Source organism: Gymnodraco acuticeps, unplaced genomic scaffold (assembly GCF_902827175.1).
Source record: "Gymnodraco acuticeps unplaced genomic scaffold, fGymAcu1.1, whole genome shotgun sequence".
NCBI classification, from domain to species: domain Eukaryota; kingdom Metazoa; phylum Chordata; class Actinopteri; order Perciformes; family Bathydraconidae; genus Gymnodraco; species Gymnodraco acuticeps.
In genome coordinates, this window is record NW_022989985.1 from 311,475 (window position 1) to 338,017 (window position 26,543).

The 26,543-nt window shown below is 40.9% G+C and overlaps 1 protein-coding gene across 8 annotated transcripts in view; it reads left to right on the plus strand.

Annotated features, from left to right (window-relative positions):
• The first annotated feature begins 851 nt into the window (after window positions 1-851).
• LOC117543953 overlaps window positions 852-26,543 on the plus strand; it is a 47,169-nt gene continuing 21,477 nt past the window's right edge. For 6 of the 8 annotated variants that reach the window (XM_034212636.1, XM_034212638.1, XM_034212639.1 and 3 more), the window contains exons 1-6: window positions 852-1,139; window positions 13,226-13,327; window positions 19,465-19,667; window positions 20,174-20,340; window positions 22,213-22,347; window positions 23,172-23,260. In XM_034212636.1, the coding sequence (XP_034068527.1) occupies window positions 1,101-1,139; window positions 13,226-13,327; window positions 19,465-19,667; window positions 20,174-20,340; window positions 22,213-22,347; window positions 23,172-23,260 (735 nt within the window). In that variant the 5' untranslated portion in view covers window positions 852-1,100. Of the gene's footprint in view, window positions 1,140-13,225; window positions 13,328-19,464; window positions 19,668-20,173; window positions 20,341-20,396; window positions 20,467-22,212; window positions 22,348-23,171; window positions 23,261-26,543 lie in introns of those variants that run through there. The other 2 variants (XM_034212641.1, XM_034212643.1) reach the window with 2 other exon arrangements.

Below are 26,543 nucleotides of genomic sequence, written 5' to 3' on the forward strand. Positions count from 1 at the left end.
AAACTACTAACAATTTTGGAATTTAATTTAGGAATTGCATGTATAAATATTTCTACCTAATTTAGTAAATGTTGCTGTAATTAAATGTATTAAAGTCTGAAGTAAAGAGAGAGGGAGGCATAAAGAAAAATATAAATCCAGAGACACCCTGACCAAATGATAAATGCCTTGTCCATTTTAAATATTAAAGTAAAGTTTTAGGGCCAGCTGTCATAGTGTGTATGCATGTGTGTCTGTGTGTGACAGAGAAATAGAGAGAGCTTCTCTGTTCGTGTGTTTTCTCTGGTTGTTACTCACAGGTCATCTTTCAGATTAATTAAAGTGCTTCCTGTCACACACACTACCAACACTAGGATATTGCAGTGCACTCTGGTTCTGGCAGTGGTTTTGATATTGCGGCAAAAAGGAAAAAAAGTGTGAAAATTGCTTCAAATCTTATAATAAATACGCATTTCAGTAATATGTTCACCAGGAGTGTGATGGTGCTGAAATCAACACTCAGGCCACTGGCAATGAACGGGTGCTGTCCGTAGTGCTGAAGCGCTACTACTACGTTTTCTTCATTGATGGACGCTGAGGCCATGTACGCTATAGGATAGGTGTGTGTTTGTGTTTGTCTGACTGTGTGTGTGTGTGTGTGTGTGTGTGTGTGTGTGTGTGTGTGTGGTGTGTGTGTGTGTGTGTGTGTGTGTGTGTGTGTGTGTGTGTGTGTGTGTGTGTGTGTGTGTGTGTGTGTGTGTGTGTGTTTGTGTAGATACGTGGCGGCGATTGGGGGGGCTCCCTGCTGCAGGGTGCGCGGCTGAATCACCGAGCGCGCCTCCGTCGGATCTCCTCTTCCTGCCGTCACACCCACTGCTCGGTGTTGTGGGTTCACCCCGTAGAGAAGGGGAGGACCGACGGCACACACAGCAGCAGAGAGTGCTGCAGTGCGAGCGCAGCGGGGGACTCGGAAGCGGAGGGGGGAAAACACACTCACACACACATACACACACACACACACACACACATACAGACACGCATACACACACACGCATCCAGCCTATTGCCGAAACTTGGTCTATGGCGAGATCTGCAGCGACGCTGTAGCGACGCAGACCGAGATGGACGAGTATTTGCGGAGGGTCCAGAGCAGACTCGGGGTGAGTTGAGCCATCAGCGGCGTTAACACCAGGTTGTGGGTGAAATGGATGAGACCATGACGGGAAGGCTGACGCTGGTGTGCTACGGGCTGCGTTCCTGTTGCTGAAAAGCGCACAGCAAAAGCCTCTCACGTCCCATCGGTCCCCCAAGCACCTGTAGATCGACATTTAAGCAGTAAAGGGGAAAAAGTAAGGCGTGTTTGGCCCCATACAATAAGCTCGTTGTGTTTACGGGAACAGCAGTGTGTGACGAGCTGATTTCTAATGAGGAGGAGGCGTGACATCAACAAGTGTAGCCAGAGGCTGTCTGTCCCTGCTATCTGGCTGCTCTGCAGATACTGACTCGTGATTTGTATTTGATCAAGGAATGTGTCTGTTAACACTTGAAAAAAGCCTTATGCAAATACTAACAACCACATTGATATAGACTAAATGGTGAGCCTATGGGGCACACATATTTGCATATTGGTATAGATCATATATGAGTTGTATAATTATATAATATATTGTTTTTGTATGTACCATTGGCTTGTGTAGTCTGTTAGGAGTGTCCTGCGACCCTTGAACATGTTTACATCACCCTTTAATGCCTTTAATGGATGATGCACATGCCTTGAGGCCTTTAGGGCCCATAGCAGTAATACTGCTCTTTCTACTGTATATATTCTTGTTTCAGGGGCATGACCATAATATCAGTTACAGTGCATGGCCATGAAGTATATATTTCAAAGGATTTTTATCTGTGAACACAGTTTAAAGAGAATTGTTCATGATGGCATGATTGCTGCCGATAGGCAATAGTACATGACTTGTATTATTTATTTTATTTCTGAGATTAGTATAGGAAATATCCATGCACACACACCATTGATCAGTGACTTAATAAAAGTATATTACTCAAACAAATGCAACACATATTTATTTACGTATGTTTGTACCTTCACAAACCTGCACACTTGTTTTATTTATGTTTTCTTACCATCGGATCGATTCCTTAGAATACAATTCTCTCCCATTCCCTTCATCCCAGTTAGCAAATCCTACTCTCTGCAGGCATTGTTGTAACTTCTTAAATTATGAATCCACAGTTGACAGATACATTTCTGCATGATGTTTACCATAGTTTACCTAAGTCATTGTTGTAAAATAACATACATTCTCACATATCCTCTTTATTTGTACTTCAAAGTAGAACTGGCAATATAGCAACAAATCAATATTGTGATATGAGAATAGATATCTTCTTAGGTTTTGGATATTTGAATTTGGCATTGCTGTCTTTTTCTTGTTTGAAAGACTTGAGTGTGCTAACCAGACTGTTTTAGTTGCTTTAATATACTCAATACATCCACATTACTGATGAATGTTTTTCAAAACTCTCAGTGAAGGCACCAACCCTATTATATTATCACAATATCGTCTTTGGGGGATTTGATTTAACATTTTTGTGATGTGCAATTATTCTCCATAAAGCCGTACTTTGAGACTGAGCTTTAGCTTTCCTTCTCACCGTAATATCACATTAGGTGGCTTTTATAGGCACTTTCATATCACATGACCTTCATCAGGCAATCAATTCATAGTACATAATAGCAAATCTTGCTTTTGAAGTTTGTAAATGCTAATGTTAGAAAATGGAGAGTAATATAATGTTACTACAGTTCACACATTGTTGATATTATCCACAAAGACATGCATCTACTTTATTCTCCTAATTTATACAATGTTCAACCATACTACATTCTTTAGAGCATTCAGTTTATTCATGTTAGCAGGTGTCTGTCGGCACAATACAAACATGCATAAGGACAGCCTGTTTGGAATTCAATTTAAAGAGGATAAGAGCTTTTATCTGGTGTGTACTTCACATAAACGTAGGGGAAGGCTGAAGAGAAGATCAAATAAGCAAATCCACAGATCAGAGCACAGCAGGGCAATTGAGTGATAAGGAGGGCAACTGATGAGTGTCATGGAGGTTGCAGATAAAGTGTAACACATGTCAAGATTATCAACCATGTCTCTAACATACACAAACACACATTCTCGCACACATTCGTGTATGTCTCTTTCCCAGCTCTCTATTATGAACTTTGATGGTCCGCTATTCTGCTGACCACTCCCTGTCATTCTCCCCCCCCCCCTCTCTACTCTCTGTATGGCTGCCGTCCAGAACATCCATACCTCTAATTGGCCTGGCACTTAGCGCTTACCGAATCTTTCTTTCTTCCTCACTTTTTCTCTGTGTGTGTAACTCTCCCTCCTTCACTCTCCCATCATTTGGCATAGAGCTGTAGCAATGTGCGGAGTGGACTTCCACCATCTGTCCTTCTCAGTCACACACACACACACACACACACACACACACACACACACACACACACACACACACACACACACACACACACACACACACACACACACACACACACACACACACACACACACACACACACACACACACACACACACACAAAGAACAATCTTAGTACCACAATTACATACAGCACAACAAATAATGTTTGACACGTAAAACAAGTTGCCAGAATGCGAGAAAGAAGTCCATCCATCACTGCCTTTCGAGACACTCCTGCTGTGAAAAGGAAGGTTGGCTATAAAAGTGCAATAACTTTAAAAGCACAAGTTGGCATGACTGTACCGAATGGAATATTACAAAAAGAAAACACAGGCAACTTTGACTGACATGTCCTTAATCCGAATAATGATACAATCTTTAACAAGTTACTGCGTTGAGTCCCCTAAACTTCCTGAAAACATTTACTGTTCTCTTTGTGTGAAGAAAATGGGGAGTTGTTCACTGAGCATATTCGACACACATCACTGTCTTCTTCTTCCTAATATAAAGAGTGTCCACTCTACTGCAAGGCAGACATTAGACGTCATGACAAATTCACAAAAAGTGTAAATAGTTCGTTGTAAATAGTGGTATTGTGGTTCGGTGTCAAACACAGTCACCACACAGCAAAATAACTTGCCTCAGTCCATGTCCTTCCTGTGTATTCTTGCTTTCTGCCTTGTTAAGAGGGTTTCCTTTGGGTGCTTCACTTTTGTGCATTTCTGATGAAATTGAGACTACCATAGTTGAGCTGTCTGTTTGTGATAGACTGGTGACATGTTTTCTTGACTTCAATATATAATACTTGGACAAGCTCTAGTTGCTCCAATGGTTGCAAACACCAGATCATGTAAACATTTACTGTTTGACAATTAATTTAAAGGTGGTATTTGAACAGCTCCATGGCTCCTATGCATAGAGCAGTTACTGTAGGCGAGTAAGTCTTATCATCGTAGAGAGTAAATTGGCTTGGATAGAATCGGAGGATGAAACCCTCTTTATTGGTCACACATACATGCACACAGCACACACAGTGACATTTGGTCTCTGCTTTTTACCCATCCTAGTACTAGGAGCAGTGGGCTTAAATACAAACTGAGGAAGCAGCGCATTTAATACAGATTCACAATATATTCCAAACCTGGCCTAAGATAAGGAGAGAGGAGCGGAGAGGAGATATATGGTGAGAGAGGGTGATAGAGCTCAGAGGGAGAGAGCACTCAGATTGAAGGGTATCAGATGGTCAATGCTACTTGTGCACACACACACACACACACACACACACACACACACACACACACACACACACACATACATACATACGCATAGTCACGTACATACACACACATACACACCTACAGTATGTTCTCTTGCTGCAGTAGAACAGACACTGAGTGGCCTTTTCTCCTGCTAATGCATCTCTTCCTTTCTCTGGCTAGTATTGATCTATTCTCTTCTCTCCCTCCTATAAAGGAACTGGCTGCAGACCACCCCCTCTCCTTCCCTCTCTTGCACACCATCTCCTCTTTCCTCTCCATAGTGATCTCTCCCTCCATTCCCACTCATTGCCTCTCGTCTTCACTCCCTGTTATCTAATTTCTACCTCCTTCCTTCTCTTTTTTCTTTCTTATCATGTTTTCCCACCCGTCTATGCCACATTTTCTCCTCTTCCTTTCCCCACCATCCCCTTTACATGTCTGACTTATCGAACACATTCCAACACCTATATTTCAGTCTCCGTATTCATAAGCCTCTTAGAACTTTACCATCCTTCCTCCAATCTCACTTCCTGTCTCTTTCTCAGCCTCCCTATCTGTGCTTTGGTCTGTAATTTCTTCTCCACTAATTTCATTTATCCATCTGGCCATATGAATCTGGTAAGGCCCTATGAACAGAAACAAGACACCACCTCCATTCTGTATGCATTATTACCGGTACTTTATTTCTGCTATCCATAGCATAAAGCTCCCTTAAATCACCAGACTCCATTATCTATTTTACCTGTCAAATGTACTCAGCATCAAGGTGATATTTGAGAATGTATCAACCACTTGAAAGTAAGTAACTGTAAGTTATTGCAGTCTGGGGGGCTTAGCTACACATTAGGCTTGTTTGAGACGCGTTGCGGCTCGCCTCGAAAGTAGACGCGAATAGCCGATCGCAGCCGGGGGAGGTCTCAAAAAGCTTGCCTGAAGTCGGACAGCTTGGAGTCGGCTTCGTCTTCTTCTTCTCTCGGTTTTTTGGCGGATTGCAAACAGCTAGAAGGTGCATACTGCTGCCTCCGGAGTCGGCTTGACTCGGTTTGCATTTATAAAGAATGCACACATGTGTTTAATCGTTAATGTCAGATATGCACTAAGTAAATACATTTGTTCCTGCTCAAGATTAGATTCAACTTTATTGTTATTGCACATATTACAGGTACTGAGACAACGAAATGCAGTTTAGCTTCTAACCAGGTGCAACAAGCAGTAAAGTGAAAAGTAATGTACACAATCTACAGAATAACATATAGAATGAATTGAATGATGAATAAACAGTGAGGGGTATGAATACACTAGATCAGTGCTTCTCAAAGTGTGGTCCAATGACCACTGGTGGTCCGTGAGCGCTCCCTAGTGGTCCGTGAGTATATTGGTAACATTTCACATTTGAAATAAATAAATAAATGTAAGTTTTCCGCACTCTCGCGGGAATATCTCCGCAATGGAGCGCGCTAAAGTTTCACTTTCGATTGCATGATATAGCCCAGCGCAACACCTTCACCACACTTGCTGCCACTTGTTTGTACCATTTTCAGGCGATTTGTAATCTGTTCTAGAAAAACGATGCGATTTTGGATATTTGTGGAGTTAGGTGGTCCGCGAGTGTTTTTTTATTGGTTAAGTGGTCATTGGTGTGAAAAAGTTTGAGAAACACTGCACTAGATATACACAGCAGCCTGAGAGCAGTATGAACAGTGTGTATGAATATGCTAAGATATATAAAGTATGAAAACGGTAAGCAATGCAAGTATAGTATAAAATATATGGATATTAATTTAATGATGATAAATATTGTGGAACAATGTGAAAAATGTGAATGGAAGTGGCGACGTAAAACTGACACAAAACAACAACACACTTTTGCCCAGCCAATTGGAGAGTTTCATCACCAGCACGTGGAAAAAACCACCAATGAGCGCTCAGCTCGAGATACCAGCGAGTCGTTTCCCATCAAGCATTTCGCTTCCGCAGCCCGTGGAGAGGAACTGCGCCGCCTCGCCGCGCCTCGCTCTCAAGTCTGCGGGCGTCTTTGTCCCGCGAGATTTCAACGTCTCATGTAGACGAGCCTCCAGAGCAAGGCTGCTTCTCAGGTCGATTAAATTAAATCCTTGCTTCCCTCACTTGCGTCGTTTCCCTGCGTTTAGTCCCTCCCACCAGGGAAGCATGGAGGAACGCAAGGAAACCACGAGAAGCAGGGAAATTAGTTTTAAGAGCAATGGGACGTCCTTTCCTCCGGAGCGTCACGTGAAGCGACGTCCGTTTGTGATGACGCTGCACAGCTGTTCGTCTGGCAGCAGCCAGCTCTGTACCCGTTATTTCCACAAACACCCCCGCCTCTGTTAGTGCACATTTACTGACATAAACATTAGTATCATCTGTTGTAGATCCAAATACATGAAATAAAATAAGAAGTCATTCTCAAAAAAGATAAACGCCATTCTTAAAATGTATTTAAACGAACAATAGTTTGATTAATATTGATTAGAGTGCACAATAGGAATACAACTATTCAGAGAACAAAAATATGTGATATGTTATCTATCAAAACCCAGTTAGATTAACATTCATTGGACTGCACACTTTGTTTGTTTGTGTGGAGCAAATTAATATTTTAAATAGTACTTAATGAATGACTGAATGGAAATGACAATAAATGAAAATGTAAAACGAAAAAAGCGATCATGAAAATGTTTCCAATAAATGAATAAAATGATTTTTGACCACTTTGTTGTTCAGATATATCTCATATTTGTAACTAAATGATACATTAATTGAAACAAAACACGGTATAAACTGAGGAGTGAGTCCCGTGAGGTTCATATATTTTCTTCACTCCGCTGGGGTATTGCTCTCATGTCAAGAAGCATCAGATCAGTGCATGCACTGCCTCGTCCAATCAGTGAGCGAAACACAGTAAGGGGGCGGGGTGAGTATCTGAGGATTTCATCGGAGGATGGTCTGGTGGTTCCTCGGTTATCGCTCCTCCATGATCGCTCCTCGATCCTCGGTCCTCCGGCAGAAATAAGAGCCATGGGACGGTACTCAAGATGGCGCAGGCAAATCAACTTCCGGTGAGACCGAGGACCGAGGAGCGACGAAATGAAAATAGTCGACCTGAGAAGCAGCCCAAGTCGGACAAAATGACTAACCATCATGCAACGCACGAGCAAGACGTTTCCACTGCAGCGGGTAGCTCGCTTTAAGCATGCCAAGCCGTGCGGGGCCCGTTTTTGGTTGCGTTTCCACTTGGCCTAGTTTTGGCCCGGGGCTACTTTTTCACCTTTTTTCTGGCCCGACTAAATCGTGGTTCTAGGGCCAGGAAAAACCAGACTGAGTCGGACTGAGTATGCTAGAGAGAGAATCGCTGGCAAGGGGGCTACAACTACAACAAGATGAACATATTTGACCGTGATTTAATTGTAATACACGTTTCAAAATGATGCCGAAGTAACAACATACTGATACCGGTTAGTAAAAACCATGAATTAATGCTTTGACAAGTCTGCAGACAGACGGCAGGCGAAAAACCCTTTTAAAATGCGTGTTTTCTAAATGTAGCTTGGCTAAGCTAACGTTATATATGCTCCGACCGTCCACACTCACAACAACGGCCTATACAGACATAAATAAACCAGCGACTGTATTCGCCATGACACAGGCAGTCTGTGGTTTGTACTTGTTTAACTTTTGTCTAGTTTCTGAACAGATATGAGGAGCTGTGAGCTCTGAGTGCTAAGAGCTAACGGCTGTGTTGTTTTTCTGGGGCTCTCATTGAAGATGACGTCACGGCTCCGCCTACACTGCGTTACTATAGTAACTGCCCCAGTTCCTAAACTGTAATGGAAGCGCAGCATTAAAGTGAGCCGGGCCTAATAAGGCCTAACAAAACCGAGCGAGGCCTGCAGTGGAAACGCGCCATTATATTCCTGCTGACCTTTCTCCAAAGCACACCATGTTGCTAGACTGATTTTCTACTTTCAATGCAGCGATTTACTTTCATTGATTGTGTCATTATAGTCAATCTATCGCAGTTAAAGGTGGGGTAGGTAATTTTTGGAGAAACCAGCTAAAGTGCGCTAGAATTTGAAAATACACAACCGAAAAAAATCTGCCACTTCCTTACAGAGCCCCTCCTCCAACACACACGAACGCGCACATGACCAATGAGGGCAGGAGTTAAGTTTGTGCACAGATGGAAGGCTGACAGGCAGGTAAGCCATCCAGTTATTTTAGCCGGGCGGCTAAAATGATTGGTCGTGCTTTTTACAGTACTACGGCTTCCACAGATGATATTTTTGTATGGATTTTTTGTCAAAGCATTTAAGATATTCATTGCTATCGGGATGTTAAGAGCATTCCATGGAATATAACAAAAAGTGTATCTCGAGCCGGTTTCTCAAACTTACCTACTCCACCTTTAACATTTAGTCATCTTTGTTTTTGGATGAAAAGCGTATAATGGAACTGGTTTTTAAGTCATTACTGTTTGAATTCTCATGCAATAAAATCTGGAGATTGTCCACAACGGAAAAACATGTCCACCTGTTATCTGTAACATGTATAGGACAGGGAAGTTATAGCAGCAGATTACACCTACATCTGTAGGCCATGAGTGTTTTGTATTCCTCTTCAAATTTATAAAAACATTTTCACAACTTTGTTTGATATCCAGGAGTCAGGACCAGGGGCGGATCTACGGGGGAGCAAGGGGGGGCAGCTGCCCCCCCCCACTGTAGAGCCTTGCCCCCCCAGCTGCCCCCCTAACTTTTGTTTCCCTAAAACTGTACTAAAACAAACCTACACTATTTCCACAAGCTTCTCAAGCAACAAAACAAGCATTACATTAGTTAAAATTGAATCATTTTAAATATCATTTTAGGCCCGTTAAAAACGCAGCTACGGCCCTGCATTAAACTGCGGAGCGGCGTTCACACAGACCGCGGCTCACACCGCTGCAGAGAGGGAGCGAGCTGTCCCAGCACCTATGGATCAGCTTCCCCTGGGAGCATTTCCCTTTCCACTAGTTTTGTTTTTACTAAGGACGAGAGCTTGAAACTAAATATTAATAAAACGCTGCCGTTTGAATCGATAGCGTTTAACAGACGGGCGCTGTTTGGGGCGTTACGTTACAAAATACTACGCAGACACCGTCAGCTGGGAGATCGATCACTTTGCTAAACTACGCGGTAGCCTACTATTAAATCCACGTAAACTACACATCACAGCAATGAGGCCAGATCAATGAAACCAGGATACATCCTTTACTGTAAAAACTGGATCCAAACACAGCTGCCTGTGTGCGCTTGATCAATACTTTCTGATGTTATATGATATGCTACATATTAGCTAGGCTACATGGCCCTAACGCGTAAAGTTATACAAGCATTTGTACCAGTGCTTTTCACAAGTAGACTCTTGCAGGCCAGAGTATAGGAGTGATTCAACAACAACACTATAGGCGCATTCACACTGCGGTACTTTTCCCACAAAGGTTCATGTGAACTTAGTTCATGTGAACTCTTTAGTTCGCATGAACTAAGTACAGATCGCGTTCACACTGGAAAAAGTCCCTGGGGGTGGATTAGGCAAATGAAGCCACTGACGTCACTTGTTCTTCTTCTGCTTTGGGCTTACTGGCAGGCCGCAAACCACTTCACGGCGTATACTGCCGCCCAAAGTCCCCGGCCGGAAGTCCCCGGAGTTGGGGACTGGCTTCAGTCCCAGCAGCTTCTACTGAAGCCTTCCGAGTAAATCGCCAGAACGCCGACACCTCCTCATCTCCACCACTCCCATGTTTTATTTTGTGTTGCCATAAGTTAGTCTCTCTGCGTTTCTGCGCTGGGCTAATGCTAATATTGCTAATGCGAGGATAATAAAATGGCGGCTTCACAAAACTTTTGGTAGTTTTACGGGGCGTGGTTTGCAATCCGCCCAGCCAATCAGAAATATAGCTCTTTTCTCACAAGAGAGCCACTCGAAAGTCCCTGCTCTCTAGCAGGGACTTTCGAGGGGGTAAAAAGGTTCACATGAACTAATTTTAGTACCGGCTCTTTTTGGTGTGAATGCGATAAAAGAGTTCACATGAACTAAGTTCACATGAACCTTTGTGGGAAAAGTACCGCAGTGTGAATGCGCCTAATGTGCCTAAAGACATATGAGAAGTGATCAGGATGAACAGAAAGAGGAAAAGGAAAAGAGAGTTCACTGAAGAGACCAGGAGGGTCAGAGCGGGAGGAAGAGGAGGAGATGAAGAGACCAGGAGGGTCAGAGCAGGAGGAGGAGATGAAGACATTAGTGAAGAAGAAGAAATGTATGTGAGGAATAAAGATGAAGTATCAGAAAGAGGGACAGAGGCAGGGATCAGGAGGCAGATGAAACTCCAGCTGGACCACATGGTATGTTCTTATTCTCCTTACATATTCCATCACAGCAGCACAATCTAGCAGCTCTTAGTATTGGCAAATATTGATTGAAATGTGTTGCTGCACAGGTCACCTTCAGCTCTCTGAAGAGATGGGTGATGTCATTTGTGTACTTAATTATAAGTTGAAATGTTGAGCTTATCAATCTTAATCTGAAAATACAAAAACTGAAATATAGGTAAGAGAAGAAACTGACACTTTTGTGATGTAATTCACTCAATGCAGATCACACATGGACTGATCCATTATTTTAATAGGAGGGTAAATGGTATGGCGTGACGGGGTTGAAACAAACTGAGGGACAATATTGCAATTTCATAGATAATTCAAGTATTTTTTCAGAATTTATTTTTGATCAGTTAAAGTTGACAAGCATATGATTATATTAGCAGCAACATTTTGGGATAATTGGCCATTTTGATTTGTTTAATATTAAATTAATATGTAATAATGCTTAGTGAGGACATGCAAATATGTCTGTCTAATACTAAGAAAACCAATTTTTTTAAAACAAAATATATATTTAGTTTTACATTGTAATGCAAAAAAACCTGTTCCATTAATTCATTGCTTTAAAATACATTTTGTAGTTTCCTTTCATTTAAAATGGTTGAGGTAAGCTTGGGGGACTCAAAGGGCACCCGATTGTTTGTCTGAACACCTTGTTTCTCTTGTGCATTAAGAACACTTGTGTTAGGGCATGAATTAACAATAAATAGGTTATATACAGTATAAAATACCACGTACTGTCCGCCCTCCCATGCCACCCTGGCATGACCTCTTGCCCCCCCTTTGCCCCCCCATGTAAAATGTTCTAGAACCGCCACTGGTCAGGACTCATCCATACAACAACATTGCTTGAATATGATAAATCTCCACTGTTCTGCAGGAATTACCTGTTGTGTAAATCTTTGCAACTGCATTTACTTACAATGATGATGTTCTTAATTTAAAAAAAGAAGAAATGAAAAAAACCGTTGATGGAATGTTTAGCAAATAGACAAAACTATGGCTAAGGTGACGACAAGAACACATAATTATAAAAATGGAACCCCTTCAAATACACATTCGATGGACTTCTAGGAGGTTTTTTGGTCGAGGACAGCAAGACTAATGTTGGGAGATGCTAAGATACAAACTCTGCTTGTGACTTGTGGGTTGCCATGCAGTCTGGGCATAAAAATGCCAGGAAACACGAATAATCAAAGCTTTCTATCAGCGTTCGTAACGTGCTTCCTCCCCTCCACCGTGCCATCCTCTCCCATCAAAGCGTCCTAAGCCCATTAAGATGAGCTATGATAGACGGGATATTCATTGTATCCACATTTTGCTTCTTGATTAATGGTGCAGGCTGCAGGGCAGGCTTGTACTATGGTGAGTCAGCTTATCTGTGTGAGATAAAACATTTCTGATTGACGCAGAACACCCAGTGCATTGTGGGGATGTGGGTGAGCGTCATTTGATCCCAATTATCCAAAAATGATAACTTTCAGTAAGCATATGAATTAGGATGTCAATAACAGAAAGCCTTAGCAAATATTTTATTATTATGGTTCAAATTCCATAAAAATATGTACTTTTCACATTTTCACAAGCAGCTGTTGAAGGGCCAGACACTTGACTTTTGGATATGTGCTTCAATGTAACTCTAGGCACATCTGTATTTAAAAACCAAGGCTGGAATGCCATGTTCAATTCTAATACAAAGAGTGAAATTAATGGAACTCATCACTTCTCTAATACAGAGCGTCACTCTGAGTCAGCAGTGAAAACGTTTATCATTATTATTTCGAACATTGCATCACCATTACAACTGATTTGGTCTCCAGTGTAGTGCATATTGACTACTTTCTCTTCTAAAAATGAGCATAACCTTGCAGTATCATGATTTTGTTATTAATAAATACTGTTGGTTTCTAAATGCTGCAGTCGTCATGCTGGTTCAAGGAGTTTCAAGTGACAGTTATATCAGCCATCCAATCAAACAATGACGTGTGTGTGTGTGTGTGTGTGTGTGTGTGTGTGTGTGTGTGTGTGTGTTTCCAGTCAGATGCATCAGAAGATACCATCCATGCTGTTTTAGGTGGACCAGAGCCAGATGTTGATACTGTGGCTGCAACACTGTGCATAGCACTGCATCTCAGCCAGGTAACACAAATTACGTCTGTTTGTGAGAATGTGTCTCTTTTTTTACTTAAATATATATGCTAGTCATCATAGGATACTGTTTTAGTTAATATACAATTAATCAACATATAAACCATTTTATTTCCACAGGAAATTAATCAATACCTGCAAGATTAGATGTCAAGGAAATTGTGACTTTTGAACAGCCGATTACACTTCACAAATAGACATCAAAATATTTTTCTTACACTTATTCTATTTTTCCTGGATCTGAGTGGAACTGTTTCATCCTTAATGTATTTGAGTTGTATTGCAACTGTGAGCAGCGCCTCCATTTTCCATATTTAAAATGCATACTCCATTGTTTGAATGGAGTATGTTATCAAATTTGCAAACAAAATTGTACTCATGCCTTGTTGTATGATTTGTGTTATTGTTTCCTGTATAGTTGAGCTTTTTAAATCTCCTTGATTCTTTTGGTCTCATTCAGTCCGTGGCTGGCCAACACACGAAAAAGGACACACTTTAGATTTAGTATTATCGTTTGGACTCTCTGTCTCTGTGGATGAAATATGTGCAGCAACGCGTATCTCAGACCATTTACCGGTTCTGTTTACAACTTCGATCCCTTCCGCAGGAGTCGTATCACGTGCCCCTGCGCATCGTCTGTGTTCGATTAACTCCTTGACTGCCTCACAGTTTTCTGATGTTTTTAATGCTTCCCTGATCTGTAAATTAGAGGTGAACTGTGCTCTTAGTAGGGATGGGTACCGAGCCCCGGTATTAAACGGGCCCCGGGGCTGAATTATTAAAGACCGTGGTACCGTTAAGCTCCGACGTTAGCGGTCTTTTTTATCGGTACCTACTGGAGACATGTAACAAATATATGTCGTATTTATTATTGCTACATCAACATTATATTGCAGTTTTAGTGTCGCCAACTCCGTTTCTAATACGCAAAAGACTGCAAAATGCGTCTATGATTATCTTTAGTATTTTCGATCTCTCTCCCGTCTGTGTGCGAGGGGGCGGGGCAGTTTACACACACGCAGTTTACACACACGCAGCTGCTACATGCAGCAACACGCACACACACGCACACATGCACGCACGCACACACACACACACACACACACATACACACACGCGCGCACACACACACACACACACACACACACACACACACGGAGGAGATGGTGGAGAGAACGCGCTCCGAGGTGTGGTTAAACTTTACCCGTCTCGATGTGGACAATGCTCGTTGCCTAAAGTGCAATAAGAGTTTAGCATGTAACGGCGGTAACACGAGCAGTTTGTCTAAACATTTAGCAAAAGTGCACCACATTCAGACGGAGAAATGCACCGGGTTCGACTGTCTTTCTAGTAGCTCTGTAGCCCCATCCACGAGTAACGGTTCCACGTCAGGTGTTATCAACACATCCTCACTCCCAGGTCGGCCTATGTTGACGTTATGTCAAGTTCCCTGTCGGCTTTTTCCAACGCAAGGGGGGGGGGGCCTTAGCGTCCATTTTCAACGCAAGGGGGGGCCCCTTAGCGTCCATTTTCAGCTTTCCGGGATGTCCATATGCTTCTATAGACGCTCATGGAAGCACGGCATTCGTTTGTGTCGGCTGCCCTTAAAGGCAATATGAGCGTCCATTCTCATTGGATAACGGAGAATTGTACACCCGGAAGTAAGTATTCCCCTTACTGTCGATTGATTTTACAGTGATATCTGCACTACTCATCGACTAAAAAACACCAGATTATCCTTGTTAATTACACAACATTGATTGGTTTAAATTGTGTGCAATGCTTTTGTATTTTTCCCCTTCGATTCGGAGAAACAAATATGTTTTCGGAGTAAAGGATGGCAGAAGACACTACACTACCCAGAATCCCCAGCTATCGTTTGGACTACACCATGTGCTCTGTTTGACGTCACGTGATCTTCAAATTTCTCCCTGAAGAAAAAAAAAACATGGCCGAGCCGAACTTCGTTTTATTCTCGATGGAAAATGCCTATTTTAAAGTTAGTTTGGCCATTAGAATGCGTTTTGATGTCATTTGATGCGAGAAATATGAGTTGTTATTTCAGATTATGTGTGCAGTGGATGTACATGATCTTTAGTTTGCTAGTTATTACGAAGATTACTTCAGGAAATTGCGTCCATAACGTTTTCATTGTTACCAAGGTGGTTGCTAGGGACGCTGCTATCGATATTATTTCTGTTATGTTGTTTAACTGTTTAATGGTGTTATCTTTATTGCTACCCCCTTCCCCGTCAATGTATAGTGTTGGTCCACAGCGAAAACATATTAGTTTAACAAAATCCGCATCTAAAGATAGCCTACGTTATTTTTCCCCTGTGCAATTCCAGTATCACATCTCACAGCACATCGTCATGAACAAATAACGGAAACAGACCGAAAACATTTTAAAAAAATAAAATAATACTTTATTCCGAGTGTGCTTGCTTTTCTCTTTGGAAGTCATCACATAACGGCATTGTAATACACGGTTCGGCTGCATTAAATATTACATATCTGCCGTAGTTCTGTATTTATAGAGCCCTGATGAGAAGACTTCTAGACAAACATGAGGAACTGAAAACGTGACGTGGATCATAAATATATCAGCCATTAAACAACATCTTACATTTCTTTTCACACAATACGTCTCCTTGCAGTATCAACACTAATTCGGCTGACTTTTATATTTGATCCAATTGGTAGATAGGCTGTATTTACACCATAAAGGTGCACAGCTGATATAAAGGGTGATATAAACCTAGTGGTTAAAGCATGTTATTGAATCTCATAATTTTTATCATTCGATATTAATAGGATCCCTATAAAGTATATTAATTACTCGTTATTCTCTATTAATAGTCCATTAAAGACTGTATATAATGACTATTTTGCACATCCCTTTCAAGATTTCAAGATTTTCTAAGGTTTATTGACATATCATATAGGCCTACACAACTATGGTGTAGTTATGCATTGAATGAAAAACTTGGGTCGCAGGTTCCTCAATAGTGCATTACAAGACATCTATCAATATTTGTGCGTACCTCCAGCAATGTTAACTATGTTGAAGCACTTATTTTAACTGATATTATACATAATGTATTATACTCTTATAAGATGTATGTAGATATTTCATCTCCGACCTTGTCAGGTATTGAACAATCAATAAATAAAGAACACAGAATTGTTGAATATAAAACACAGAATTTGTGTGATTATACTAAATTATTTACAAATAAACACCACTGCATATTTAACTGTTACACATGCTGATGTAACGCAAATGTTCCAACTTGAGATCAATAAAGTATATCTTATCTTAAGCTGATCGATGGCTATACTGCCATATTTGCAAAATGTGCCTCTGAACCTTAACAAGTGCATGTTTCAGGCTTATCAATGAATGTAATGTAATGTAATGTTATCAATTAACAACAGGGGTCACAAACATAAGACCAGCTGTTAAATAAAGCTCTTCTGACCTTAGCTGGCATGTGTGTATATATATATTAATGCTGCCCATTATGGGCACAAGCAATTTTCACCCATTTATTAATTATATGTTTTAAATGTGAGTGTTTCCTATCCCCTAAACCTCCAGGGATGTACACAGTTTAATACTGGCAACTTCTTATTATGGGAAATACGAAAACGTCTTTTAAAACTACAACTCCCAGTAGAGACGTGCCATAGATACAGAACATGTTGCGAAACAGAATAGCCAGCATTTGTAGTTCTGGGGACAGGGTGGGGGAGGGGGGGACGCTGTGGACCCGTTCAAATCCAGTTTTGGACAGTCTGCGTGGTTCCATCCCATTTCAAGTGCTGTTCGAGGCTCGGCGTAACCCTCGGAGCACACTCTCCAATCACAGAGCTTGAGGACTATCACGGGGTTTGTCAAACAGAGCACATGGTGTAGTCCAAACGATAGCTGGGGATTCTGGGTAGTGTAGTGTCTTCTGCCATCCTTTACTCAGAAAAAACATTTGTTTCTCCGAATCGAAGGGGAAAAATACAAAAGCATTGCACATAATTTAAACCAATCAATGTTGTGTAATTAACAAGGATAATCTGGTGTTTTTTAGTCGATGAGTAGTGCAGATATCACTGTAAAATCAATCGACAGTAAGGGGAATACTTACTTCCGGGTGTACAATTCTCCGTTATCCAATGAGAATGGACGCTCACATTGCCTTTAAGGGCAGCCGACACAAACGAATGCCGTGCTTCCATGAGCGTCTATAGAAGCATATGGACATCCCGGAAAGCTGAAAATGGACGCTAAGGGGCCCCCCCTTGCGTTGAAAATGGACGCTAAGGCCCCCCCCTTGCGTTGGAAAAAGCCGACAGGGAACTTGACATAACGTCAACATAGGCCGACCTGGGAGTGAGGATGTGTTGGTGTTATATGCTAGCAGCAACACACGGAGTTAACTCCATTATACAAACATGGGTTAATGATTAGAGGTAACTGAGTTATTTAGTTTGTTAAAGTTTCAGCTATTCTGTTTACAGTTCTGTCATCAGATTATTTAATATGATTTGTTAAAACGTTGTTGTTTCTTTTGATGTGAAATATTATGTAGGCCTATTTAATTTAAATAAAAAGCAATGTTAGTTTTGTTCCCAATTTGTTAAGTTAGTTTACCTTGTTTTTTTCTCCAAAAGAACCGATAAGAGTACCGTTAAAAGACCGGACCGATAAGCGGTATTGATAAAAGTAGTAGTACCGTTAAAACCTTAACGATAGCCATCCCTAGCTCTTAGTGCGGATGAGCTGATCTCCATGTTTGACTCGACATGTACACTAATATTGAATTATGGTGCTCCTTTTACGCTTAGACGCACCAAAGTTCTCTCAGAGCCGTGGCTCAATGACTACTCGTGCTCTCAGACGCGCTTGCAGGTGTGCAGAGAGAAAATGGAAAAATGATAAACTCCATGTTCTCTGTTAATCTCCAAAAACAGCTTACATTTTTTATTGAAAAAGTATCTGCTCTTAGGCTAGCCCACACTAGCTACCCCAGATCTTGCTCCTTTTCTGTGCCCTGCTGTCCTCTACCACTTTGAGCCTGTATCCCTCTCTTCTCTCTCGGATGTAGTCATGCACCTGCAGCCAAGCCCGCCTTAACCTGCCATCAGGCCCTGGGGCTGAGGTTTTGTAGGCCCCCTATTTATATAACAAATCAAACTCATCAGAACTCCTCCATCGCTACACCCCAGCCAGAGCTTTAAGGTCTGCTGACCAGCTGTTGCTGATAGTGCCCAAGACCAGGCTCAAAACCCAAGGTCACCGAGCCTTCGCAGCAGCTGGCCCTATAGGCTCTGGAACACTCTGCCCCTCCATGTGAGGTCGGCCCACACCCTAGAGGTTTTTAAATCAACACTAAAAATTCACTTCTACTCCCTGGCCTTCTAGTCAGAGCGGAGCACGACTCATGACATTTCCCTGTGTTTGATTTTTATATTTTCTGTTGTAATTTATTGTCTTCTGTTTGCGATTGCAGTAATGTGTATTTTATTTGCATGTACAGCACTTTGGCTCGACCCAAAACTTCATCTGAATCATTTGAGAACTAGCAAGATTGTTATGGTTTATCACAATGTTACAATAATAAAACAGATAACCCTGAGTGTTGCTTTGGCAAATATAAAAATATGCTTAAATTGTGGAGTGGCACCATGGCAGAAAATGCCCACAAATCAGTCAGATATCAAACTAAATTCATTAACTACAAAAATGGCTTTCAGTTTGGTTTCAAGAGAGAGAGAGAGATCAATCTGTCCCACTTAAATGCTCCTTACTTTGATTCACTTGCCTTTGTTTGCCATATAGAAACATACACTTTGTTATAGTACAACAACTTAGTTTAGGTTTTAGGAATCTTAAATATTAAGATACAATTTTTTGAAAACTATTCAATCAATGTTGTAAAATATTGACCAAATTATTCAGATTTTAACACTTTTTCGTGCTCTCATAACATACTGAACTTACATTTAAAATGTTTATTTTATAAAATCAAACTTAAAAATTGCTTAATTTAGTTGGTAATCGGATTCTAATATGTTTATTTTTTTCATTTGTACATTTAGCTGGATTTTCTCTGTGTGTCTGTGTGTTCCAGAAGGAAACATCAGGTGGGGTGTGTGTGCCGGTGCTGTGTCGCCCGCACTGTGACGCTGCGTTGCCCGAGGAGACGGTGAGGTATCTGCGGAGGGTGAAAATCTCTCAGAGCTCGCTGGTGTGGAGGGAGGATGTAGACCTCGTAAAGCTCCATCACACCGGAAAACTCTCACTCACACTGCTGCGAGATGGACTGCTAGATAGGTAAACACACATTTATATATGCACACACATTGCGTCAAAACACACACACCAGGTCGGTTTTACTTCAACTGATCTTTAACTGCTTTAAAGATGAGACTCTCGGGGAGTCGTTAAAATCTTACCTGAAAGAGGGTTTAGTGAATTAAAATGAGGTTTATGTATCAATGGAGCAACACTTATTGATACACACACACACACACACACACACACACACACACACACACACACACACACACACACACACACACACACACACACACACACACACACATACATACCCATTTAGCTCACAAACATATCCGGACATAGGGGGTTCTGGCTCAGAAGACTGTATTTGTTGATGGAAAAATAAAACGGAGAATGTGTTTGGAGTGCATTTCAGACCTGCGTGTGTTCATCACTCATGACCCAAAGGGGAGTTTTATTTATGCAAATGCCTCACAATCATGGCTCCTTCCCCTGCAGCCATGCACATCCCCTTCACCCCCATGTTCTCACTCTTCCAGCTCTGAGTACCACACCTTGGAGTCCAGCATCCTGCGAGTGGTCCATCATGGCGGGCAGCAGGACGCAGGGGATGATCGGGCATCGTCCGCGGTGTCGACAGTCGCCGGGGAGATTCTTCAAGAGGCATCAGAGCACATCGGAGCAGCGCTGGGGGAGACTCTCGGAGGTGAGGGAGGCGCAGGCGCCCCCCAGGGGGAGTAATGGGGCGATGAAGGAGGACACACACAAATCCCCTGACATGACTCGCTTAACACCCACCAGGAGAGATGGAGAAAGAGAGAGATGAGGGGTGGTGAGTGTGAGTAAGGAAGAGTGCCCAAAGACACAGTCCCGTAATGTGACTCTTTTTTTATTCAGGTTAGTGTCTGTTGCGTTGTTTCTATTTTATCAGGCAGTCACATTTCTTACACTTAAGAAAGAAAAGTTGTTGCAGGAAATCAAAGAGAAATCAATGAATGTTTGAAACGAATAGAAAGCCAATTAAAAAACTGTAGAAAGAGAGGAGGTGAGAACAACGTATGAGAGTCTTGCAACATAGTACATAGAGTGTCTCTGTGTGGGCTTGGGTACAATGATATTAACAAGTAACAATATAGGTACTAGTTTACTGCATCGTATCATATTAGTTTAACCAGTTAGAGCTGCTTTCAAATACTTGTGAGTGATTTGGCAGAACAGAGACAGGGTAGTACCTTTTGGTGTGTGTGTGTGTGTGTGTGTGTGTGTGTGTGTGTGTGTGTGTGTGTGTGTGTGTGTGTGTGTGTGTGTGTGTGTGTGTGTGTGTGTGTGTGTGTGTGTGTGTGTGTGTGTGTGTGTGTGTGTGTGTGTGTGTGTGTGTGTGTGTGTGTGTGTGTGTGTGTGTGTGTGTGTGTGTGTGTGTGTGTGTGTGTGTGTGTGTGTGTGTGTGTGTGTGTGTGTGTGTGTGTGTGTGTTGTTAAGTCAGTTACAGCCTGCCAAGCATGTACTCACGTTGTCAGTGTTAAGCAGCTGTGTAAAGGTCGGTCAGGAGACATGACTGATCCTTGTTCAATAACGCTCTGCTGCTTCTCTTCTCTGCCGGATATCACGATTATTTAGATGGACAGGCTAAGGTGGATAAAGGGAAGGGAAAAGAGCTAGGTTAAGCTCAGGGAAACAGATAGAGTTATGTGTGTAGTTTAGTTCTTGTATTTCTCTCTGAGAGCTCTTTGGACACAGGCTCATTGATTCCTAAAGAGGCAGTGGACCAGCTGTATTCCTGATTCTTATAAACGTCTTCTTAAGAAAGATGTTACCAGAGGGACATGTAATAGTTTTTATTGGTTCATAAATAGAACTGACGGTTAACAAGCAACTTTCTTTATACTTTTTTCATTCTCTTAATAGTACAGTAAATGTTAATGTATAATTGTACTGCAGCTTTTTCTATAAACTGCATATTTTGAATTTGTCTTGATTAAAAGGATTAAGACCAATTGGAAATATGTAGCATGCAATATGTATATGTAGCATGCAAAGCACAACATATTTTAAACCAGAAATAGTACAAAGAAATATTCCAAAAAGATTGTTGTTGCCATTCATAAAATGCAGAATACTAATACTTACTAGTGTAGCACCTCAGTGATAGCCCTGTGCACATACAGTACAAGAACAACCTTTCCTTGGAGTTTTGAGATGACACATTTTGGTCAGAAGTTTTCTCCCTGGTCACGATGGCTTGAGTGTGGTTGAAAGATTACATTGTCAATCTGTCATCGTTTATTAAATCCTGTACAAAAGGTTAAAAGGGCATTCAGTAATCCATGACTTTTATCGATTCAGTATTATCAATCAAGGATTTGCTTTTACCAATCTCTTGAACATCAACATAAAAGTGCTGGTAAGTTGCCTTACAGTAGAAGTTCAGACAAGTTTCTGAAAGGCAGAAATGCATCATGAACCCGATAACTTCTATTGATCATCATCACTCACGCTGTTATTGAGCCATGATTTAATATACATGAAGTCATCCTGGACTCACCCAAATTTGTTTGTGTGTTTGTGTGTGTGTCTACAGAGGCCTTACAGCTGCAAAGTGAAGCTTTGTGGATCAAACACGGCCGTCGTTCAGCTCAACTAGAGGAGCTCATGAGATCCTGGGAGCAATGGAGTGATGTCACTGCCACTCAACATGATGTGGCAAAGCTGCAAGGTGCATATTTGAACACACAGAGCTATTTAGGCTTTAATTGTAACAGAAGAGTTATACATAGAAGAAAGAGAGATGGGGCTTGCAACTGATCTCTCTTGCATTTTGGGACTGTCTTAACTTGTGATTTGCAGTCCTTCATGCAACTCAATAATTAAAAATAAAAATGGTAAAGTTCTCTATCATCCTTGTCATCATAGGTCAACAGGTGAAGGATAGGCCTTTTTAAAACACCTTTTAAATATTTATTAAAGAGCTTTTTTTACAGCAGATATTTTGAGTTGTCATAATAAGCATTAAACTAATTATGGCCCCATTCACTTGTAATGCCAACTGTCCTGCATTTGATTGCAAGTTCATTATTATCCAAAATGTTGAAAATGTGGGATAATCTATTCATCTATCTATCTATCTAATCGTAACATTTAGCTCGATGGCACATTTTCCAAGTATTTCAAAAACCTTTCAATTACTTCTCACATCTGGAGAGGGCATTCATGCTTGTGTTTCTTTCTGTCTGTTGTAATACTAATAATAATAATGCATTTTATTTATGGGCGCCTTTCAAAGCTCTCAAGGACACCTTACAGAGCATAATTAAAAACAATCAACAAAGAAGAGCACACAGTAATACAAGACTTAAAAAAAAAATACTTAAATAACAGAGACTTAAAAAAAAACAGAGACTTAAAAACAACAATCAGTTTAGCAGAGATTAAGAAATAGAATACGCCAGTTTAAAAAGGTGTTGTGTTGTGAACTTGTTTTGTATTTTTTGTGTGTGTTTTATATAACTGTCAGTCTGTTTGTGTGCTGACTGGATGTAGACTTGGAGCATCTGCTGACTCTGGAGCTGAAGGAGTTTTCTGATGGAGAGATGACCATAGCACTCACTTCAGTGACTACAGATAAGGAGGTACGTTTTTATTGTAAAACTGAAAAAATGTTGGATTCCAATTACTTTACCGTTTGTCAAATCAAAACATTAATACAAACCAATCAACAAACAATATTATGGATAATCTTTCTTTTGAAGCATGGTAAAAATCGTTCTTAATATTGGAATTTTGAGGGTAGTTCAATAATGGCCTCCTTTAATTAAGGGAATAATGAACCCTGCTCTGCAAGACAGAAATCCCAATAAAGATGAAGTTATCTGAAGCTCAGTCGAACATGTTAACTGCGAGAGTATTAGTTTAAATAACCATTTCATGTCAATAACATTTAAAGACAATTTACAACTCCATTAAATACATTTCAAATGTGTCCATTTCACGCCATGATTACATGGAGACTCTTCTAAGTATATATCTTATGTGATAATAGGCTTGTGTGCAGACATATAAATATTTGCTAATTAACACCCTTATTACTTACATTAATGGCCTCATTACCCTGACTGGTTCTTTTTAATATATCATGGTGATTAAAGTTGGATATAATGTAGTCCACTTCCCTCTGTTCGTTGTTTTTAAAACATGATAACTTGCATAGTCTTTTGAAACAGAGAAGTGTGAGAAACATGTAGACATGTTGCCAAAAGTAATGTATAAATGAATAGACAATGTCTCCTTAAAAAAAAAGAAGTTACTTTTGATGGCTTTTTGTTTTGGATACATCACTCTAGCGCTGTTGCATTTTTGGGAAGTATTGTTATGCATGTAGAGGAGCCCCTCTGATGTAATGATGTTCTGCATTTGGATGAGATGCAGATGCATCCTGAGCCTCACACACAACCAGGTATCACCTGGCTCCCCACTGATATACTAGAGTCCAACACACACACACACACACACACACACACACACACGCACGCACACACAAACACACATGCACACTGAAACACACATATTTTAATACACAATAGTAGGATGATTATGTTCACTTTTCTCTTTCTATCTCTGTTGTTCTATTGTTCTTCCTCTTCATATTTGCATTCACACAGACACACACACACACACACACACACGCACACACACACACACACACACACACACACACACACACACACACACACACACACACACACACACACACACACACACACACACACACACACACACACACACACACAAACACACAGAGGGTGCTTTAAGCCCTGTAAGCCCCTTGCTTTTCTCCCTGCTGTAACTTCTAATGTGTTCACCCCCCTCCCATCACCAACACTACACCCCCCAAAAAATCATTCATTATTTCTTTTATATCTCCTTTTCACTTCCAAAGCCCATTTTTTCTCAGCGGCTGCCTAGCGTGCGGTATTAGGCTATGTGTAAAATAAATGATGTCTGTAGCCGTAGGGGTATGGCTCTGCCTCCCCCAGAAAACTACCTAACGTCCAAGGAACATTAAACACCCAGATCCTCGTTTAGCGAATAAATAACCATTCATTTGAATGGCTTTGTCTGTGTGTGAGCACTGGACTCTCTGTGCATATTTTACCAGTGCTGTGCCTGCATGCTGTGTGTCAGGAGAGAGAGGGAGGAAGAGAGGGAGAGGGAGTGTGTGTGAGAGAGGGCCCATTAGAGACTTAATATAGAATAAATGGCCAGGGGCCTGTGTGTCGCCAGCGGACCCTCCAACTCCACAGCGTCATGGTGGGTTACTAATGACCTGAGATCGGGCTCAAAAATGAACTCCTTATATGCATGTCATTTGCAGTGTGTATATATTTATATATTATTTTTTAATTGTGTTTGAAAAGAGAGTAAAACGGTATGAGTGTCATTTATTGAGGGGGCTTAGGGAAGTTCTGCCTTAAATGATTCTTTCCAGAAAACTAAATAAATTAGATTCAATTAGTCTTTAATGGTTTATGTGTTATGTGTTTGTCAACGTGTGTTTTTTGTCTGTGTGTGTGTTTGATCGCCGTTAAAGAGGACAGTGTTGGATTTCGGGTTTGAAAAAATGTGTCTGTGATTGCCTAGTTAGAGGAAGAAAAAGCTTCAGTTTGGTGCAACGACAAGGACACATCGTATAGACTGACTAATGTATTTTTGTATACTGTACAAACATACATTAGTCAGTCTGTGTGCTCCTTTATTATGGAAGAGAAAAGTGGAAATGAATGGAGTTTCATTCTTTTAGAAGCACAGCGCCTGTCTGGATGTTTCTGTGTGTCATTTGTATCTGCTCATCAATGTGCGCTACATTTGAAGCCGTAAAGGCAAATATTTCCGTTCCTCAAACAATATTTTCATGTTTTGCTACAACGGCACAAAATACTGCTCAAGAACTATCATGAGAAAATGCTTTTTGTAATTCAGTATAAGCATAGTTGTATTGAAGGTGTCACATTGCATAATTGAGTGGAGTGTATAAAGCTGTGAAAGCCGTAAGTAATACATTTGCAATGCAACCTTGTCAGCTTTGCTTCATTGCATATTGTAAATAATGTTGCTTTAGTTTACCAATTCTCAGTCTGTACCACAAAAATAAGACTTTTCTAGTTGTCAGCTAAGAGCATTTGCTTGTTTGTCTGACCTTTTTAATTATTATTATTTCGGCATATAAGAACAAAACTGTGATTTAAATGTTGTGTCATAGGAGCCCAGACCTTTTATTTCTAATGTTGCCTCACAAACTATTTAGTGGCAATGACCAAGAGACTGAGCTGATATTTGATAACTTAGTAAATAAATAAGTACCATAACCATTATGGAGTTCAAACTTTAGGTCTAATTTGTAGTGCTCATAGATCCAATAAATATTGCATAATCTGTATACATTTGGAGAATACCAGCAAATACATACTGTAGGTTAGTCATTTGATTTATTGAGCAGATTTGAAAGTATTTCTAGAAAAAATGAAATTGTTTTTATACAGAATAAAAAATTATCAGCAGCTAGTCATTTCTAGTAATGTCCTAGTTTTACATTATTTTTGCGTGGCTGTTTCTCGTGTTGTGAAAGACATGTAGTGTGTCTAATGCATTATTTAAGTGTCAATATTTGCTGTTGCTTCTGCCCACACAGAGGGGTGTGAACTTGTATGTGGTCAAGCTATTTTATTAGGGTCAACCATTTGTCCCTGTGTACAGTGTTTGTTATATTGTCTAACAGGCTGGTAGCAGCACTGTATCAGCTATGGAAGATTCACCGCATGAGCCAATAGGGGTCAAGACCCTTGCTCAAGGGCACACAGTGTTTGTGCAGCAGCACCTGTGGATGTGGGAGACATGACAGCCAATAGCTAGATTGAC